The following is a 21,489-nucleotide window of genomic DNA, read 5'->3' as shown; positions in this document are numbered from 1 at the left end:
CCCAGTACAAGAGGGATGTGGAGCTGCTGGAGAGAGTCCAGCGCAGGGCTACAAGGATGATCAGGGGCCTGGAACATCTGCCCTACGAGGAGAGGCTGAGGGAGCTGGGCCTGTTCAGCCTGGAGAAGAGAAGGCTGAGAGGGGATCTGAGCAGTGTCTATAAGTACTTCAAGGGAAGCGGTGAGGAGGATGGTGCTGGTCTCTTTTCAGTGGTGGCCACCGACAGAGCTAGAGGTAATGGCCACAAACTGAAACACCAAAAGTTCCACAGGAACTTAAGGAAAAAAATTTTAACAGTGAGGGTGACAGAGCACTGGAACAGGCTGCCCAGAGAGGTTGTGGAGTCTCCTTCTCTGGAGATCTTCAAACCCGCTTGGACGCAGTCCTGTGCCACGTGCTCTAGGTGACCCTGCGTGTGCAGGGGGTTGGACTAGATGATCTCTAGAGGTCCCTTCCAACCTTAAGCATTCTATGGTTCTATGATTCTTTTGGCTGTAGATTGTCACTGAATTGCTTGTGTATTACTTGAAAAAAATAATAAAAATAATTGGTGTGGATGCGTTGTTTTTTGTTTAGATCATGGATTCGCAGAAGGATGTTCAGCCTCCAAAGCAGCAGCCAATGATTTACATCTGCGGAGGTAAAGGGAAGACATTACAGAATTTTTCTGCTTGTTCTCGGGGGTTTGGCGTTTCAGTAAAGTAGAATGTGCAGTCATCATGTCTGTAGTAGGACAGTGGATCTGGATGATCTCTAAAGCTTTCTGCACTGATCACAGAGTAACACAGAAGTATTTCGAGAGAATGTCTGCTGCTGGGTAGAGGTCCCACCCAGAGAACATTTCTTCCAAGTGCATGTGATGCAGATTATTAAAGCAGACTTTGTGGACTCTTTTATTTAGTCAATTTTGGAGTTTTTTTAATATTAAAGTGTGAGATCAAAACTTTAACTATAGATCAATTAAAACACTTTTTTTCCCAGTAGTCACTGAGAGGCAAGCTTATGAAATATTTTATGTCTTTAAAGAAAATATATGTGGGAATTAAAGTTTTCATTAATAGACACTATGGTGGTATTAGGAATGGAATATATTCTTTGCAGTAGTGATTTGGTGATTATAGCAAAATTCTCATATCTTAGTAAAATTCAGTTTGTCAATCATGTTATTTGTGTGGTATCCTAAAATTATTAATTTCTTAGCATGATTTTTTTGCCACAATATGAATTTGAATGTTTTGACTTCTGGAAGTTGTATCGTTGCCTTAACAATGCTCCTTGTTTTTCCCCACTCCTTTTCTCTTCCTCCATCACATCAGAATGTCATACAGAGAATGAAATAAAGGCAAGAGATCCTATCAGATGTCGAGAATGTGGGTACAGAATAATGTACAAGAAAAGGACAAAAAGATGTATCCTTATACACCAGCACTTGAATGCATTTTGGAAGCTGTAGATGGGGGCAAGGAATATAATGAGACCAACAGTGAAAAGTGGGGCAAATATGTAAGGACTTTTCAAGGCTGCACCAATGCAATACAGCAAATTACTAGAGGGATATCTAGACAGTTTAATTGGAGAGCTTGTTTTCTTTCTGGATACTTTCCCTGTTTTTTTTTTCCCTCCTTTTATTTTAATTCAAAATATAGTAAGCCATTAAGCCATCATAGATTTTTGGGTTGCTATATTGTAAATGGTTACTATAGTATGGTCTTCTAACAAATGGGAAGTGCTGTGGGATTCATTAAAAATGAAATTACTGAAAGCTTCTGTGTGATTTCTTGTAACTATGCTAAGGCGGTCTCTCTTTCCCTCTCCCCTTTCATCTCCTTGATCTCTTTTTTTTTTTTTTTTCCCCTCCAATCTAGTTTAATTTTCCTTTAACTGTACTATTACAGTGGTGGTTTTTGATGCCCGGTGATGTGAGCTGAAGATATGGCGACTTCAACTTCCAGTTGAATTTTCTGTGTAAATCCTTTTGTGTACAAATACATTTTATTTGTGTTTTAAGATTTGAAATATTACACTTCAATGAGATGGTAAACTTTGTCCATTACACCTTTCCATAATACATTTCTCAAGTGGTGGCTTAAACTTGTCTTTTTAAATTCAGTGATATTGTATTAGCTTTTAAGTCACACTAAAACTTGCTTTCATGGTTCTCCAGTAAACTTTGTTTTTGAACTATGTTAAATGTTCTTTGGACTTAAATGAATTGTGTAAAACAAGCTTGGATTGTGTAAATTCCACTGAAAATAAAAGCTAGGTCTGGAACAAGTATCTAGATTTCAGAAGAGGAAGTCTCAGGATTTTAGGTAAGAGTTTCTGGCACCCATTTGTGAAAGAAGTTTTGAAGAATCATCATCATCCCCCCATGAAGAACGGAAGAGGAAGGAAAGACAAATTAAGAAACTCTGTATGAACAGAAATTGCCAAACTGTTCTGTGACTTGGTTCTTCTTAAGGAAAGAAATAGGACTGTAGTATAAAGGTAACTTAGGTGTGATCCGCAACTAAAATAACATCCTGCTTTGCTTTTCAGGTGAATTCTCAGGAGTTTTATTTATACAGGGATCTGTGTAGGGAAAATCTGTAATGCCTTTGTAATCAAAGGCTTAAGGTGGTTGTTTTATACTGAAGAGCCAAGATGCCTTGAATCCATTAGGTTATTGAGAAGGTGTGTTAAGTAATAATAAATTATTATTACTGGAGTGTATTACAAGATACTGCTAGATCATGTGTGTTGCAGATGTAATCTCCTTAAATGCTTATGAATCCAGATTTTGATGGTAGTGCTAGTGGTGTGCTTAGTGTTGAGGTCATACATATGGAGCTCTTATTAAGCTGATACCCGGGCTGTGGAATACCTCTTGACTTGAGAATGTGTAGGTACTGTGAGGAGCTTTAGGGGCAAGGTGTTTATCTTTGGAGCTGTTTTTTGTTAAGGTCTTCACCTTTCTTACCCACCTTGTCCCGTGGAAGTCAAATACCCCAGCAGAGTAACAACCTGTCAAGAAACTGCCTTTACCGTTAATTACCGGTAAATGGGTAAAGCGCTTACCGAAGCTTGGCAGGGGCCTGCTTCAGCCTGGCTGTTGTGCGCTTGTGCCGCAGGAAGGCGTACGGTGGTTGAAGCTGTGTGTGTGGCGGCGACACCCGTGCGGGCGCCCCCCGAAGCGCGGCTGGGAGCGGGTCGCGCCTCACGCGTCATGGCGCCTTGGCCGAGAGGCGGCAGCCGGCACGGCGCCCGCTGCGCATGCGCGGGAGTCGGGGCGGCCGGGCGCGGCGGCGGCAACCGGGGCTGAGGCCGAGGCGAGGGGGGCGGGCGGCCCCGGGCAGGTGGGTGCCGGGCCCCGGGCAGGTGGCTGCCGAGCCCCGGCGCCGCCGCCGCGGGAGCCTGTCGGGGGGCGGCCGCGGGGGGGAGCCCCCGCAGCGCGGCGGCAGCCCCGGCGCGCCGCCATGTTGTACATAGCAACAGTTGCTACGCGGGGCAGCGCGGGCCCGGGGCGCCCGGCCGCGGCGCGGTGAGGCGGGGGGCGCCTGGGGGTTGTCCCTAACGCGGGTCTTGTTCCTGCCCCTGCGCTGGGGACAGAGGCACCGGCAGCAGCCGCGGAACTGCTGGAGCGGGGCTCCGCGCTCGGAGCGGCCGCGTGGTGTCCTGCTTCCCAGGATTCGTGCAAATATCGGAGCAGATGAAGCTTTGCGGTTTGTGCCCTTCATGCCTTTTTTTTTTTAATCTTTTTCCTCTAATATTCTGTCTCCACGTTATTTCTTCCCCACCCCCCTTTTTTGTTACTAAAATACTTGACCATTGAGGCAGAAACGTATATTTATGTCATACCTATGTATTACCAGTTATTATCTAAGTGATGCTGTATTATAAGTCTCGTTTATGCAAATCTAATGGGGGTAATTCTGCTAGACACTGGAACACAGTTATTTTGACTAGATTTATAGCAGTACTTACATGTCATCACTTACTAACTGCCCCTATGATACTAGTTTAAACACCACTGATCAATTCAAGTGCTGTGCAACAGTCAGAAAGAACGAAAAAAAGGAACAGCTTCTACTATGTAGAGCTTGGAATGTAAGTAGAAAAACAAAACAAACAAAAATACATAAGAAAATAAAAAGTACCAAGGGTGATAGGGAGAGCATGCTTAGAACACCTTACTTCCACCAAGTTGTGGAGTTAAGGAAAAGATCCAGGTAAGTTCGGATAATTCCCTGAAAACTCTGAGGAAAGATGAACACTGGAATTATTTTGGCTTACATTCAGTAAGGTGAGCTGGTTGAACATCTTGACTCTGGAGGAAAAAAAAAGTTTCTGATCCTTTATCCCCAGTTGTGCCTACTTTAAAAAATGCAGTGCTCTCCAGATCTTCTGCTGACTCCTGTGCCTTTGGACTCTTCCATAAGCCAAATCAATTCTTAAGTATCAAAGACAACTATGCTAGCAAAATGCTTTCTGAGCAGAGCTCACTCATGGAAAGCGGTCTGCAGAATGCAGCAACCTGTGCAGAAGATGAGGCAGAACTGTATGCCTGGGAGCATGCAGAACAGAGGAGAGCAGAAGCTTCCTTCTGTTAGCAGCAGTGAGTTAGCACTTACGTGTTAATGTCCTTTCAGTTCCTGGGCTCCAAACTTGTCTTTCACAAAGTTTGACTTTTTGCAACTGTGAGCCAGACTAAAATGCAGAATTTATACTGATGCTTTGGTTTTGCTGTGTTTTCATATTCACTGTATTCTGTTTAGTGTTCTGAATTATAAACAAGGTAGTGGCATTTGTACCCAGGGTTACCAAAGGCTGAGGAAGTCCCTGAGAAGACTGAAAAGAGCTCTCTGTGAGCTGAAGATCACTAAGAAAGTGTTGTAAAGGTGACTTTGACTTTGGCAGAAGGACATACATCAAAGTAAAAAGGTAAAGCACTAAGATAAACAAGGTAATCGAGTTTATATCTTGGGGGACTATCCTTTCAGATTAATAGGCAGGCATGAGAACAAAAGCTCCCTCCAGTCTTCAAGGAAAATCAGAGAAGAGTAAGTATGCTGATCCAGAAGAGATGTGAAAGTATGCAGTAAATTAATCACTAGAATAGGAAAGCAGGAAAGAGAAAGAAAAATTGAGATTAAAGGCAAAACATGGACAGTCATAGTGAAAATGCCTTCAAGGGCAGGGGAAGATGCTGACAAAGTTCTGCTCATGTGTTTTGATCAGAGAAATGTCACTGAATGTTTTGTAGTTAAATGGGGAAGGACATCTTGGATATTATCAGTGAAATCTTTCTAAGAACTAAAAGTGGGAATCAGGTTTTCTCCAGATTTTTTTTTAGTAATACCACATTGTGTATAATAAAAAAAAAAACAGGAAATACAGGTATATTTATGAATGTCTTTCTTAAGAAGCAATTCTGACTAGTTCTGCCTCACAGAAATAATAAAGCTGCACATATTCTTTTTCTAAAACACATCTCATGTAACTGTATGTCAGTAGAGCTCTGCTAAAGGAGAAATTTGAGATCAGGGCTTCAATTTGAAAATATCTCTTTTGTGGGAGCAGGCCCACTTACATAAGAAAATATTTAGAAGCATAGGCAGGCCTACTGTTCATATTAGCATTGATTGAAAATATAATTGAGTGCCAGTGCCAAAGAATCATTATATTTTTCTTTTAATGTTTAGTTATGGGTGATGACTCGGTCCCATCTTTGTTCGATCAAGGAACAACTAAGAGATACCAAATACCAATTAGTCACCTGGACTACAAATTCATAGAGAAATGCACAGATGTTAAACATCTGGAAAAAATTCTCAAGGTATTAAGGTAAACTTTACATTTTTTAATTTTGGAAACTTCAGCCTAAATATTCTATTTATTTTGAGCTTCTTTGTGACTTACATATTTAACAATTGGAAGTTAAAATTACAAAGTTTAAGTAATCATGTTAAGTGTTCAAATGATAGCATTACAAATCCAGTTCCTGTTTTAACCCACCAAACAGCTTTAAGTGATTCAGTGTCACCCTTTTCTCAAATATTTCCACTGGATCTTAGTTCTGCCCTGAAACCATCTTGCCTGAAGGTGTGTGGTGATTTTGCATGTCATGCTTAATTAGCTTCTTCTGCAAATGACAAGAGCATTTTTTATTAGCACTGCAATGATAGTTTTGGAACTGCATGTGTGTATTCTTAAGAAATTCATACTGAGTTAATTTTTTAATCAAAATGCATTTAGGTGTAGATGAATTTTGTTATGGAGAATAGTCTTCTGCAATCACTGTAGTATACTTAGAAATATTGAGGTTTGTAGGAAATGCAGTGTAGTTCAATTTTTTCTTTTTGTAACTCTTACATTTATTTTGAAGGTCTGGTGAGGAGGGATATTATCCTGACCTTACATTATTTTGTGAAAAGCGTATTGAGCATTTGCAGCCAGGGAGCAGAGCTCTGAGAAAAGACAAGCCTGCAGCCACAGCTTCTGATTTTACAGCTGAAGAATGGGAAAAAATTAATGGTGAACTAATGGTATGGTATAATTCTAATGTACTGTTCTTAGTGATGGGGATTGTAATTACCCTGACATATCAATCTCAGATGACTGTTGAGTTTCTTAAGCATAAACAGTATGTGGTTATTTGTGGATATTGTGGATAAGTGGATAGCACTTAGCTATTAGTCTTACATACTGTGATGTATTTGCTAGAAGTGGTAAGAAGAGTCCGATTATTTATTTTTATTCTTTTACCCTTTAAAAGAATTCTACTTAATCAGGTTTATATAAAACTTTTAACTCAAAAAAAAGAAAAAAGGGAAAACACAAAGCATTTATAAATGACTTTAGGAAATGGATTTTTTTAACTATTTGAAAAGCTGCATAATTTGAGTGGATAAGTAGGTGCTTTTTGTTTCTGAGTTTTTAAGATAAGTTGTAGGAAACAATGTTCTAATCATATGCTATTTCTGTCAGAGAAAATTTATTTCTACTCTCTTAAAGAAGATTCTACAAACTCTTGTGAATGACTAAAGGCACTTATGTTCCTATGCTTACTTTATAATATTTCCTCTGTTTTATTTTATCTCTAAAAACCCACAATGGTTGTACCAGTAAAGGAAGAAGCTGTTGTAACTACTGAGTTCATATTTACCACTCCTCAAATCAGCAGATGGATTGAAGGAAACAACCCTTTTAGCCTACAGTCAGGAACTTGTGCTTAAGGTTTCCTTAATCCTAATTAATGGTCTCTTCCCCCCCCTCCCCCCCATTAAGAGGAGTGCATTATGGGGGTAGTCGTTAAGGTCTTTGTAGATTCTGCAGATTATCTGTTTTACTACTTTAAGATCCAGATATGTTGTTTCCTTTCAGAGCTGGGTGACAGAAATGAATGAAGACGATGATAAATCACAGTTTCTTAAAACAGATCCACTGCAGGAAAGAGAAGATAACTTGCCTCCCATTCGTTGTACTAGCAGCTGTCTTCCTGATAATCAGGTATCTAAATCAGTTTTCTAAAGCTATGCTTTTGCAAATGTATGCTAATTATGTTTTTTTTCTGGAAATATAAATTTTTGTTTGTATGAATTTGCACTCTTCAAGGCTTTCTTATGAGATTTATTTTGATAATCAGAAAAAAACAAAACCAAAAAAATCCTCTGTAAGAAGTGAATGCTCAAGCAAAAGTATCTCTTTAGTATTAGCATGTGTCTTGTAATAATAATGTTTATTATTAATGTAATGATGTTTTAATTCTAATCAGGAATTAATTTCTGAAGCAAACCTCCTTAAATGCCCTTTTATATGCTTTGATTCATATTTCAGAGTGGTCTTAAAGCATATGATCTAGACTCCTTTTGGATGAAACTATACTCGGAGATTTCTCCAGCTTCCAGTAGGCCTTTGCTTTGTGAGATGAGACTGAAGCCAGTCCAAAATGAATCCCACCAAATACATGCACGATCCTCTGCACCATTATGTATTTCACACCATAGTTTCCTTTTATGTTTGGCTATTCTAGTGTAAATGTAGCCCTCGAGTCCCCTTATTTAATAGCCGGATTTAGTATTTCTGCTTTCTAGTCTTAGAGGACAACTAAATTCTTAGTTTAGCTGTAAAGCATATTTAAATAAATTAAAACAAATCTTTGAAACTAAACATTTAATTTTCCTTAAAATAAGCTATTAGTTTCCTCTCTTTTTTTTTTACCTCATTTATTTACCTCTCCCCAAAATACAGTGCTACAGGAGGCATTTACAGAAAAGCAAGTGTGAGAATGGGATTTTTTTGAGTTGTCAGATGTTATCATGATTATTTTAATCTGATTTCCACCTTTTTTGGGGGGGGAATTGTTGTTATTATTATGGTGAATTCACTAAAAGATTTTTCCTTTTTGTCATTGCACATAAAAATTCAAAATGTTATGAAAAGATCCTTAGAAGGGTCATGATCTTCTTTATTAATTGTTAATTTAACAAATCATCTTGATTTGTTGTTAGTAATCAGGTGTTAGTAAATACCTGGATGCTGTATTGTCAGGAGCTGCTTCTTGCTGTCAGCTAATATTTAGACACCAGACCAAGATACTGGGATGACTCTGTACTCTCCATTATTTGAGATACTAAGAACCTGGGAATTCCAGTATAATGCTTTATAGGTGCTTATTCTTGACATTCATTTTTTTTCATTGGTATGTCCTAGTTTACAGTTTGCAATGTAAGTTCATCCTGGCTATTGTTTTTGTGAGATACAGTGACACAGTAGCATTATTGCTTTTGGCTTATGTCATACATGAGTGTTCCTTAGGCAGAACATGTTAAATAAAATGTAAAATTAGATAATCCAGAGATGGAATATCATCATAAATTGATGTAAAGAGGCTTAAAGTCTAGGATATACTTTTTTTTTTTTTCCCTCCTGAAGAGGTTGTGATCTTCATTTAAAGGCACGATGTTATTTAGGGTTTTGTTTTGTTTTGCTCCTGATTTAAATCTGCAACAGCCTTGAGTTCAAGATTTTATCATTTTTATTCTCCATAGGATGTTTAGGTAATATCATTTTTCTGACATGGAAACCTAGCTATAGCTCTGTGTGTAACCTCCTTTCCTTTTGTGCAAGCAGACTGCCTCAGAAGTAATCTTATCTGAAAGAGGAAAGGAAGGCCTGAAATTGAGTTTTAGATTTCCATTTTTTATATAGTAGTGCAATTATTTCATTATTGAGTAAATGGAAGTTTTTTTTTAACTGTACATAATAAATCACCTGAATACCAATCTCAAAAAAATTAGGTTAATACAGTTAAGTTGATACTTATTTTCTTTCTTGCTGATAATGTGTGTGTAATCTAGTAGTTTTTAAACATGTTTTACTAATCATTTGGACTATAATTCCTTTTTTAGACCAGGATCACATAATTTTGCACCATGATATCAAAAACGAAGTTGGTATGGTAAATTTGTCATGTCTGTTAGAAAGAAACACACAATCCCTCCACTTTGTGTGTTACTTTACTAGAGACTCTGTATATTTAGTTGGCTTGATACATAAAAATTCCAGTTATCTTGTGCAAAATCAATCCTGAAAACCCTTAGTGACCTGTACCTAAATCAGTGTATTACAGCAGTGGGTTCAAGTTGCTGATACTAAATGTACTTACAGTATAAATTCAGTGCCAATAGCTTATATTTCTATATGGTTCTTTCTTCTTATTGACATAGTTATGGGAAAGAGGCTCTGTGGGATCTATGTGTGCTGAATTCTGGGGAAAAATGACAAGAGCAGAGTCTTTTTTTAGTTCTTTACTTGTAAAGCAAAGTACCAGGGAAAAGCTGACACAGGATGAAAACACACTTTTTATGGAAGTCAGATGAGATGTAGTATTAGTGGTTGTGAGATTCATGACTCTACAGCTTTGTTGCTGTGGTCCCAAGAGTGTGAAACCTGGAATTGTGTAAGGATTTGTGTATTTTGGAGTCCACACATGTGCTGTGTTCCACAAAGAACAAACTGGGAGTTCTCTCGCTATGCTACAAGTGCATTAATGAAAATACCTTACGACTTTTCTTCTAAGTTTCACTGTCATCAATGTCTTCCTTTGTATTTAAGTTACAGAAATCTGTTTCCAAAATAATTGTGTGAGTTCACAATATACATCAAGATATATACATAATTACAAGTCATATTCTGGGGAGCCTTATTTAGTCTCCACCTCCAAATATGCATTAATCCCTAAATGTGTTTGTCATTTTGTCTGGCTTCTTGAAAGATCAAGAATGTTGAGAGTGTATTTATTCTAAGTCATATGTTCCAAAAGTTTATTCAGGTAGCCTGAAGTGTCTACCGGAAAGGTGCCATTTACATTATGTAAATTGATCTGGGGAAGTATTTCCTCGTTCCAGTATCAGCACTTGTAAAGCTAGTTAAAGAGGTTGTGGTTTGTTTGGATTCTTTTTAGGCCACTTTATCGCATGCACTTGTATAAATATTTGCGGATTGCACTGTAAACTGTATCAAGTTGTTCAGAGATGAGTGTCAGTCTGTCACCCCCCAAACAGTTATGTGGGTCTAACTCCATGAGCGATGGATTCCAGGGAAGGAGCAGGGCTGAAGGGCAGGAGGGAACGGGCGGCTGTTTCTGAACTGGCTGTGCCGCTCCGAGGGCCTCCCAGGGACTGCACCCTGTTGTTAACTATCCTGTGGTTAACAGCAGGGAGCGACTTCCCAAAAGCAAAGTCTTATGACAGAGGAACGAAAGATGCCAAAGGTGCCAGCAATGGAAATAGGCCCCATTAGCACAGGAGGTGAGTTGAGATGCTACTCAGTTAAGTCAGTTACTGGAACTGATTGTTGCAGGAAGCTCGAGGAATAAATTTGGGGTAAGGGAATTTGTAATGATGAATCGTGCCTAGAAGGTAGAATGAGCGTAAATCATCTTGGGGATAGCTCAACAGGAGTGTGAAATAGTCAGAGGAAGTACAGGGGCTATTTCGAAGTCAACGCAAATTTCTATGTTATATTTGTGTAGAGGGCTTTGGGCGTTGTCAAAAAATTCCATTCTCTTGGGAATGGCAGGCTGAGAATGAGGCTAGTGGTTCAATCTCTATGTCAACAGGTCTGGGTTTTCTCAAGAGTAAGTAGGGTCTTCTTCTGCTATATTGAAAGGACGGATTTGGAAGATGGCAACACAAGATACCAATGAGGAAGAGCTGTCTCCTCTCCAAAATTTTATCCAAAACTTCTGCAACATGTAACAGGGTAGCAGAGAGAAAGTGAGAGACTGAAGATTCCTCAGAATACAGTATCTTAAATGCGTAAAAGATGTTCTTTAAAGCAAGATGAGTGAACTTTACAAGATTACATTGAGATTGGTCATAAACAGGGTGAGTTACAGGTGATTGTACTTCAGGAGAAAACAAATAGGCTGTGAATTTCCTGTTAAAAATTGGCTTACAGACTGGCTGTTTCTCTTTCAGAACACAAACTTGCAAGACAAAAAAAGAAACAAGAAAAATATACCACGGGATTACAGTGAATGGGACAAGTATGTTAAATCTTTTATATTTAAATAATAATAACAGTTATTAGGCCTTCTAAAGTATTTCACAGAAACACAGTATTAAGGTCAACATTTTCACAGAATTACAGCACTTCAGTGAAACTTGACATCACATTATATCATTTGTATTTTAACCATGTTTATTGTGAAAAACTAACAACTGAAAACAAGTTAAGCTATACCTTTTTAGTAATCTTTTCTCATATTTTCTACAACTAAAATATAAAATCTAGGGAGGTGCATAGAAACTCAGAACTCAAAGCAGCTTACTTCAGCAGCTTTTTGAAAGAACTTCTAAGTTTATTTAACACATGTTCATGAATTTTATCTTCTGTGTATCTAAAGCCACAATGCTAACTCAAAAAGAAAGTTGCTGAATCTGTATTTTTGCACTAAGTCCCACCAACTTCGAACAATAAGCTTGAAGCAGGTGCATTTGCTTGCTCAATGCATCACACAGCCAGATTTCAGAGGGTGACTGATTACTTCTAGGGTGGGTGAAGCCCTGCTGCCAAGGAACCTTCTACATCATGTAGCGATAGCATATTGCCCTCCCCGGGTACGTGACAGATTTGTTCCCTCAGCTTGTGCAGTGAGAATACACCTACTTCTCTGTTTTGCACAGTAGCAGCTTCTCTGCAGCTCTTCGAATCTGAAATATGATGCTCTAGAACCACAGCAATGATGCACAGGTTTCCAGTGCTGCAGACAGGGAGCTACATCCAGAAACTGTGGAGTTTGAAGGATGAAACTCTTTCAGTATCTCACAAAAAAACTATAAAAGCCCTTTTTGCATAAGACACTGTTTTTGCAAAGAGCTGTGTGTATTAGTTTGTAGTGCATATCAATTTAAAGTATATGTGTCATGGAAATTGTGACCTTTGTGTTTAAATGTGGATCAGTGAAATTTGTTACCAAAAATAACTTCTACAGCAATACATTCCCTCCATGTCATTTAAAATTATTATTTCTGTATTTTGCTTTTAATTTTATGTATGTGCTCAATCTTTAAGTACTTTGGTGTGCTGATAACTTTAAAGTTGTTTGCTCATCTAGGAGCTGGTTATTACTGTATTTGTTCTCTAGGACTATGGCAACAATACTTACTAAAACAAAATCCTAAATAGCTTTTTCAAAAGTCACTTCCGAGTAGACTGGGAGTTGTCTAAGATGCTGTTCAGAAATCTTTCTCAAATTTACAATAGTAATCACTAGAAGATATTTATGGCAAAGTTATGACAGGTGCTTGATAGGGCTGGAACTATGCCTGAAGATGTTGTTTTCTTAAATTTTGCCTGTCTTCTGTTGCATGCAGTTTATCAAAATGTTTTTTTTTTTTTTTTTTTTGGGGGGGGGAGGAGGAGGGGGCGGGAAGACATGGGGGAGGAGAAGAGACTTGTTTGTTTGTTTTCTTAACCAGAAGGGAGGATGGAGAGGAATGTACGTCTATAGGAAAAGACAGGAAAAAACACAGAGGAGAAAAAAAATGATGAGTCTTATATCTTAACTAGTCATGGATAACTGATCACAGATGGCCTCTATCCCCATTTTTTATTATAATTTTATGCCTTTCACTTAGCAGAGGAGTTGTGCAATGCAGCATTCTTGTATTTTTTATTTTTATTAATATAAGGTTCGATGTGGAAAAGGAGTGCTCTAAAATTGATGATGGCTGTGAAGAGAATACCTCCAAAGCAAGATTCTTTACTAGATCAAGTTTACCTGTAATTGAAAATAAAATAGATACAACAGGTAATGACTTCAAAGTATTTGATTTTTCTTCAAATGTAGTACTGTGTAGCCAATTTTGTACATAAATTGAAGAAGCACATTCCAGACGAAAAAGTGTAGTTTTTGGTTTTGAACCTCTAGAGGTGGTAAAATACTTACAAATCCACTGAAAATAAAGCCATATTTAAGAAAATTATAATCTTGCTGTTAAAAAAACAGTTGAGATTTTTATTTTAAATTTCTCAAACTCTCTCAACCTATGTATAGGTTCCATCTTGTGTGCTAAATTATATGACTATCACAATCATTTAGGCTTTTATTATAGAAAATAAAACACAAACTAGCATTTTAGTAAGCTGTGTTCTTCGCATTTTTAAAAATAATAGACAGAAAATGATATTCAGTGTATTTTAGCTGAAAATGTTTTGATAGCGTCTATGCAAGTTGTTAGCTGTTACGTATGGATATTTTTCTCTAGGCATGACAAAGAAAGAAAAGTTATTTATTGCTACTCGTGAAAAGGAGAAGGGCAATGAAGCCTTCGCTGTTGGGGATTATATGGAAGCAGTGACATATTACTGTCGGTGAGTAAATACTACTGTGTGCCTTTATTTTAGTGACTGCTACATGTGAACATTACAGAAGAATAAGTACCTACAGCAACTTGATTAAAAGGATAAACAGCATGGTGACAAATTAAATTAATTAGTGATAGCTTTACGGAAAAAATGCATTGCTCAGATTATCTCTGTTATAATAAGTAAAATTATTTTAATAAAACATTCTGTTTAGAAAAAAAGTAAGCATTACAAATAAAAAGTGAGACAAAGATTGAGCACCTAAGACTTTCCCATGTCTTTTGTCACTAAGTCCCTTGCCCCATTGAGCAGTGAGTCTAAAGTTTCCTTAATCTTTATTCGCTGCTGATTTACTTCAAACAAACAAGCAAACAAAAACGTCCTTGTTGTCCCTCACTTGCCTGCTAATTTCAACTCCAGTTTTTGCTTTCTTAATTCCACTGCTAATGTGTAGGCTGTGCCTCTGTGTTCCTCCTGGGTAGCCTATGCCACTGTCATCTGTTGTGTGCTTCTCTTTTTGTGTTTGGGCTCAGGCAAGAGTTCCCTTTTAATGCCATTTGTTATGCTTGCCCAATCTCCTGCACCTTGGAAAGGATCATTCTTGTACCTTAAAGATGCTGTTCTTGAGGATCGACCGGTTCTCCTGGACCCCTTTGCCCTTCAGGGCAGTCTCCCTGCCATGCTGCCAAGCAGATTCCTGAACAAGCCAAAGTCCTGTTTTCTGAAGTACAAAATTGTAATTCTTGGCAGTCCAAGGCTGCCATTGATTTTCACATTTGCAGCCAATTCTTGTTTATGAGTACCAACTCCAGTAGAGCATCTCCGTAGTCAACTTGTTGGTCAAGAAGTTTTCTTTGGTACACTCCAAATTTCTTTCTTGTGCCTTGTTAGTTTGCCCTTTCAGCAGTTACCGGAGTGGTTTAGGTTTCCCATAATATCCAAGGTCTGCACTTGTGAGACCTTCCCCAATTTGTCTGAAGAAAATTTCACCTGCTTGCTGTTCCTCACCAGTCTGAAACAGCCACTTTCTGTCATGTCAGCTATTGGTCTGTCCTTTTGAGCTTGTCCATCAGCTCTTGACAGGTTTGTCGTGTTCAAGAAAAACTTTCACCTGCTTCAGTCACCCCTTTGACTAGAACTCTGCTCGTCCTCCTTGGCTAGAACTCCACTCATCCTCCTTACCCTCCCAGCCTGTCCGTCTTATGGAGCTTGTATGCACCTATCGCAGCACTGCAATGAAGCAAGCTATTCCACCATGTCTCTGTAATCCTGGCAAGATCATAGCTTGGTAACTGCACACACATTTCTTTTCCTTTGTTTTTTTATTCCCCATGCTTTGTAGATTTGTGTACAAGCAGGATGGTCCTCTGCTCATGCTGCTTTCACAGAGAAAGTGGCAAGTCTCTTCCAGTAATGCCACCTCCTGCGCACTTCCTTAGTGCCATGCTTCTCCTTAGGTTCCAACTACCCTACCCAGTGAACCTAGTTTAAAGCCCTGCTTGTTAAGTTAGCAAGTGTGTTGTCAAAGATGCTCCTGTCCCACCTTGTCAGATGGATCCCAGCCATCCTCATTCATGAAAAAGTATTCTGTCATGGAAGCCAAAGCTCTGCTTACAATATCAGCTCCACAGCCAGGCACTGACCTGCAGGATTCATCCGCTTCTACCTCAGCCTTTCAATTTTACAAACAACACAAGGAGAAACCAGCCTGAGTCTCTACATTTCACCATAGAGCTCTCCAGAGTTCTGTATTCTTGCTACTCCCAAGTCTTCATTTGGCAGTATCATTAGAGCCTACATGGGTGGGCAGCAAGAATTAATAGCTCAAGGGCTGGGTAACCCATGACAGCTTCTCTCAATCCCTGATCTAAGGCGCAGCAAGCCCTCCCTAAGACAGTAAATCTTGTTGGTGAATGAATGCCACTGTTCCTGCAGGAAGGAGTCTCTAACCCCAATCGTTAATATCGGTAGGAATATTTGTTATATACTGTTTCTGCATTCAGTTTTTCTAGATGTGAGCCTACCATGGTCAATACTGTTTTTCAGGAGTATATCAGTATTGCCCACTGTGGCTGCATATAACAACAAGGCTCAAGCAGAGATCAAACTTCAGAACTGGCACAGTGCTTTGCAGGCTTGTGAGAAGGTGCTAGATATGGAACCTGGCAACATAAAAGGTAAAGTGTAAACCTGTCTTCCCACATATTAAATTATTTCTAGCAAAAAAAAAAAAAAAAAAAAAAAAAAGAAAAAGAAAAAAAAAGAGGTGTCATGTAGTCATACTGTCATTTGTCCTCCCTGAGTTTTGTATCAGTTCTGATTATAAAGAAGGAAACAGATTAGTTCCTCAGACTAATTTTGACAGTAATTTGGAGGTCAGGGCAATTTTATGTAATCAGTTCTGTTGATCTGCAACAGCTATTCTAATGTAGTAGCATGGGACTAACTCTTACTTTTCATATGATGATTACAAGCCCCCTTGTATTTATACAGTGCATTGTTTCCCTAATATCAAAATGAAGCATTAATTACCTTAAAAACAACATGAAAACAGTGAAAGGTGTTGATTTAATCCTTTCTGAAGGTAAGTGCTTGACTATAACTAACCATACTTGCATGGGAGGAGTGGAGAAATTGGAAAAATATAAGATATTCACAGCCACTATCCTCAAATGAAGGTATCGTCAAGGTATCGTCAAATTGCTGTTATTAAAAAAATCAAGAAAATAGTAATCCGTACCTCATTATGCAGGATTTTCAAAATCATTTTACACTTATACTTCATTGAAAAAGTAGTATGGTGTTACCTTTATGCTTCAAAGATATATATAAATAATATACTTTTTTTTTCCTTTGTAGCTCTGATGCGCCGTGCCACTGTACACAATCACCTGCAGAATTACCAGACAGCTATAGAGGATCTGAGGAAAGTATTATATGTTGAACCAGAAAATGCCATAGCTAAGGTAAAAATAAATTAGTTTCATATGACTAGAAAAAGGCATTGTATGGAGTTGTAGAATGAAGTGAGTTGTTTAACTTGAACCTGAGTTCCGAGGACACAGTGGCGTGTCACAGTGGCACTAGCTGTGCTGGTGATCCACTTGGCAAGCCAGCATAGGTGCCTGTGGTGGAAATTAGGTACCTGAATGGGATTCACCAAGTCTGCTCTTCACTACTTAATCCTCAGGGCTGGTATGCACTGTAGTTTTCTCTATTAAAGTAGTTTAGGTGCCTACAACTCTGCTAGTGAACTCATGGTACTTAACTAGGTTGGTGAACATTGTTTGGGAATTTCTTTCAAAAAGATCCACCCTGGTATACCTGGAATTTGATACACAAATCACAAGAAGAATTAAAAAATATATATTCTAAGCTTTTTGAACCTAGGACAGGATGGTCACCCATTTTGCATCTAAGAAAGCAGGATGCTTTCTTTGCAATTCAAAGTCAGGATGAGGAACTTATACTGCTATAATTTCAGCTAGACAGGGCAAGATCGTTTTGTGTCATTTAATCTGTATTTTCTTAAGATGATTTGTGACTTAGAACCCAGTCCTTGCATTTGACATTCTCATGTCTCTGGGCAGCTTCAACATTAGAGTTACATGAATTCTGTTTGAGTCTTATAGCTAGCACATTTTGAGCTCTTCACAGCTTGCTCGTTACTTCTTTCTGTGGAGTTATTTGCTGGTCAGTTTATCAGTATGTTATGTGGGTTATTTAACAGAATATACTTTCTAACTGTAATTTTTATTATATATACTTTTAAAAAAGGTTTCTGCTATTGCTATTTGTTTACATATTGCAGAAAAATCTGTTTGAGATTGAAAAGAAACTGGAAGATTTAAATCCTGTATCTGAGACCAAAAGCAAAGGAAAAAGAATACTAATTCAAGATATAGAGGGTTCAGAAAGTGATGAAGAAAATGAAGAAAGTACAAAAGAATATGAAAGAAGAGGAGACAAAAGTAATGTCATATCATTTTTTATTCAATTTTTACCTGATAAAAATCATTACCTTTGATATTATAAGCTTTATTCACACAATTCATAAAAATGCTCCTAAAAATCACTTATTTCCTTGTATCCTCTATGATTTCAGACCTATCCTTTGATGTGGGTCCACGCACTGTGGGTTCTCCAGTAGGCACAATTTTCCACTTAAAGCTCTGAATTGTCCTGTATCGTGAACACTAGACTGTATGTGTGTGCTTTAACAATGCACTGTTGGCACAAGACTTTAAGAAACATATATTTTTTTCAAAATCAGTATGTATACACTAAGTCTCCTCAGGTAAAACCCCTGAAGAAAGAATGGACCACATTCCTAGACTTAAATATTAGCTAATTTGGGGTTGCTTTCCATTGGGAGCATTCAGATGACTAACTGCCTTTTAGATGCATAGGAAGACTCCCATTCAGTTGATGAAGGGTTAGGATTTTATACATAGGGAAGATCAGCAGCTAAGGTCAATGATGATATATGTGATCATGGAAAATAAATAAGTATTTTGAGATTTGGGAGGCATTTACATCTTCCTAGATTACTCTGAGTTTTAAACTGCATCTGGAAACAAAGTCAGTACAATCAGTGAATAAATCTGATATGTTCTGTGAATGTAATAGGAACAAACAGACTAGGCATGTTGATGTTTCATGGCTTTTCATGGAGAACGACGACTAAGCTATTAGATTTGCATTTTGAAGCTTCTGATTCATATAGAAGCAAACCATATGAGTAGAGCTTTTTGCTGCTTAAGAGACCAGTTGTGCCTGCTGTTGTACTGAGATGATGGAGGCCTGAGCTCTTAATGCTCCCTGCCTGTGCCCCTGTACCTGTGCTTCTCACTCAGCCTTTATGCCATTCCCGAATTCACATCTAATCAAATCTTAATTCTTCGTAATCTAGTGGATCCACATAAAATGAGACTCTAGCAGTTCTGCTGCATGTGGCACTAATGATTTTAAAACATCTTACACTTTTCTGTCCCTCATGCTTTGATTTCAGTAAATACTGTGTATTTATTTATTTATTTACTTATTGTGATTTGGAAACAAACTGGAGTGCATTGATTTTTTTTTTCTATCAACTTCAGAATTTTAGTTTGAGTCAGTAGGAGTCACCACTCTAATATATGAAGGAATTTAAGAAATTTTGCTTGGCAGCAGAGCACCTCTAATTAAGTGAAGATGAAAAGCCAGCATCTTGATTAATAACACCAAACCACAAAACTGGTTATTTACAGTGGTGCTTTTGCCTGACTGATAATTTCAGGAGTCAGGGCTCTTTAATGTAGTTTTCTTTTGAAATCCTCTGTTGAATACTTGAATGGTAATCTCTTCAGGTAACTAAGGAAATTTTTTATGTTAATATCTGATACTCTTATCATAGGCATTTTCAAATTAGTAATACATATTAGCAAAAAATATATGATCTAAACTTTATAAAAGGCCTTTTGTCATTGTGTTTATGTGAAACCTTGTACAAAAATGGTTTATGAGCTCTGGTGCCTCCTCCTCTAGGTTATATTTGAGGAGGGTTTTAAAGTGTGTAATGTGTATTTTGTTAGTTGCCTGCTCTAATTTTGGCATGCCAGAGTCTTGATTTGTTCACAGAAAATCAAAGTATCGGTATTGTACTATTCAGTATTTAAAGGGTTAATTTCAAGGTATATTCTATACCATTCTGACATTAGAGACTTGGGGATTAGAAGGTGCTCAGCAAGGAGAAGCAAGGTGCCACGATAACATGTTCTCAGCAATAGTTACACATTGCTGGTAACTAGGAATATTTCTATGTTCTTGTAGGTGTTTTCTGAGGCAAGCCAGTCCTTATAAAATGAAGATTCCTTAAGTATTTTGTGCTCCTTGGAAGTACACCCCTCTTTTGCAGTGGCAGTAGTTTCTTCTGATGATGCAAGCTCTAACTCTGCTGATTAACTTCCTTGTAGAAATTGGTATGCCAGTAAGAGCAGCGGCAGCTCCAGAGGAGGCTGAAATGGGGAACACACAGAAAAAGTTTCCTAGCAAAGGAGGTGGCGTTAAGTCAGAAGACAGAGACACACAGAAGCAGAAGGAATACACTGAGAGTGGAGTAAAAAAAGCCACATCAGAGAAAAAAGCACAAAAACATTCAGCAGACGGTGAAGATGAAGTTAATGGCTATTTAAACTGTAGTCAAAAGAGTGAAAGCCGTGAAGATGAGAAGACCTCTGGATCCCATGGAGCAGGGTCGCTGTCTGCTGATGGGCAGAGTCCTTTGCTTCCTCCTACTGCAGCAAAACTGAAGAGCGAAGGAAATGAGTTATTTAAGAGTGGACAGTTTGGAGAAGCTGTGCTCAGATACTCAGCAGCAATTGAATATGTCATGGGTTTAGGTGAGTGTGATACTTTATCCTTAAATCTAGGATTGTTGCTTAGATTACTTAAAGGAACTTAATGTGGCATATCCCTTGATTTTTGGCATGAGCTACAATGCAGTAAATTCTTTGTGATGGACAGTAGAGAACAGTGCGCATAATGCAAAATATAGGAAAATGAGTGGAATGATCTTTTAACTTTCTCAGGGCAGAGATGTTTGCAGTATTTAAATCTGAAGTGTTTAAGTAATGCCATATTCTAGGTGACATGATGGAAAAAAAGCTTCTGGCAGCTTTGCATCATCAGCAAACTGCATCACTGCAGTGCAACTCAGAGTATACAAGTCTTTAATTCTTGAATGTGATTTCAGTAATGGTTTTTGATTGTAATTGTATATTCTTTTAGCAGAACAAAGTCCAAGTGATATAAGTATCTTATACTCAAACAGAGCAGCGTGTTACCTCAAAGAAGGGAACTGCAGTGACTGTATTCAGGATTGTAACAGGTAAATTGCAATCTCCCATGTAGGGCAACAACATTCCTGATGGTGATTAGACTTTATAATTGATATCCTGCTCTTCCAATTTGGCTTAGAACCACCTTTAATAAAGGCTTGGCTCCCTGTCTAAATGACAGGTATCTGTATGTGTCAGTTATATAAACATTCACTCGGAAGCCAGGGAAGGAAAAACTTTTGGTTGGTGTCTTCCTGTGTGAAAGAGGTTGTTAGACGTGATGTGTACAATAGAAGTGTGTAGAAGTCTTAATATTTTTAATATAAAAGGAGGCTTTTTTCAGTAATTCTCTGTACTTATATATAGAGAGTGGAATAGTGTTCCAACATGGTAACCTGATTTTCTTGTATTTAGTGCTGTGATGTGGCTTGCTCTGTGGCTGTATTATATTTGAGTGCTGACCTAGAAACATGGTTTTCCATTTCCACTGATTTTGTTCTTTGAGCAGGTGTTCTTCCCTGAATTCATCTATGGTTGAGTGTTTACTTTGTTCTGGATGTTAAGAGCCTGTAACCTGAAGTAGCAGAATGTCAAGTATTTTTGCTTGTAGGAAAAATCTCCTATCTCCCTGTGTTCAGCACTCCTAACCACCACCTGCAGCACTGTGTGAGGAGTGTCCCTGAGATGGCTGAGGCGGGAGCGTCTGTGTCGTGAGGAGAGGCTGGGGGAACAGGGCTCGTGTGGCCTGTGAGGGAGAGGGCTCTGGGGGGACCTAACTGCAGCCACGCGGGGGCCGTGAGGAGGGTGTCACGAAGAC

At 38.4% G+C, this 21,489-nt stretch overlaps 2 protein-coding genes across 3 annotated transcripts in view; both read left to right on the top strand.

The window, feature by feature from the left end:
• Positions 1-553: 553 nt before the first annotated feature.
• POLR2K (RNA polymerase II, I and III subunit K) lies at positions 554-1,931 on the top strand. The gene is made up of 3 exons (XM_010213790.2): positions 554-640; positions 1,317-1,409; positions 1,896-1,931. The coding sequence occupies exons 1-3, from the start codon at positions 580-582 to the stop codon at positions 1,916-1,918; spliced, it is 177 nt and encodes a 58-aa protein (XP_010212092.1). The 5' UTR covers positions 554-579; the 3' UTR covers positions 1,919-1,931.
• A 2,975-nt stretch (positions 1,932-4,906) lies between these two features.
• SPAG1 (sperm associated antigen 1) overlaps positions 4,907-21,489 on the top strand; it is a 29,805-nt gene continuing 13,222 nt past the window's right edge. Inside the window, exons 1-12 of one of the 2 annotated variants that reach the window (XM_088533608.1) lie at positions 4,907-4,920; positions 5,682-5,823; positions 6,365-6,524; positions 7,363-7,488; positions 11,463-11,530; positions 13,179-13,297; positions 13,755-13,860; positions 15,901-16,031; positions 16,714-16,820; positions 17,666-17,825; positions 19,809-20,234; positions 20,623-20,722. In XM_088533608.1, coding sequence (XP_088389734.1) covers positions 5,684-5,823; positions 6,365-6,524; positions 7,363-7,488; positions 11,463-11,530; positions 13,179-13,297; positions 13,755-13,860; positions 15,901-16,031; positions 16,714-16,820; positions 17,666-17,825; positions 19,809-20,234; positions 20,623-20,722 — 1,643 coding nt within the window. In that variant the 5' untranslated portion in view covers positions 4,907-4,920; positions 5,682-5,683. The remainder of the gene's footprint in view (positions 4,921-5,681; positions 5,824-6,364; positions 6,525-7,362; positions 7,489-11,462; positions 11,531-13,178; positions 13,298-13,754; positions 13,861-15,900; positions 16,032-16,713; positions 16,821-17,665; positions 17,826-19,808; positions 20,235-20,622; positions 20,723-21,489) is intronic. The other variant, XM_088533606.1, reaches the window with a different exon arrangement.

This window comes from Tinamus guttatus, unplaced genomic scaffold (assembly GCF_059628265.1).
Source record: "Tinamus guttatus ecotype Peru unplaced genomic scaffold, ASM5962826v1 Tinamus_guttatus_pri_ptg000510l, whole genome shotgun sequence".
NCBI classification, from domain to species: Eukaryota; Metazoa; Chordata; class Aves; order Tinamiformes; family Tinamidae; genus Tinamus; species Tinamus guttatus.
Note: the sequence above shows the minus strand (reverse complement) of the source record. Positions and strands in the feature narration are given on the sequence as shown.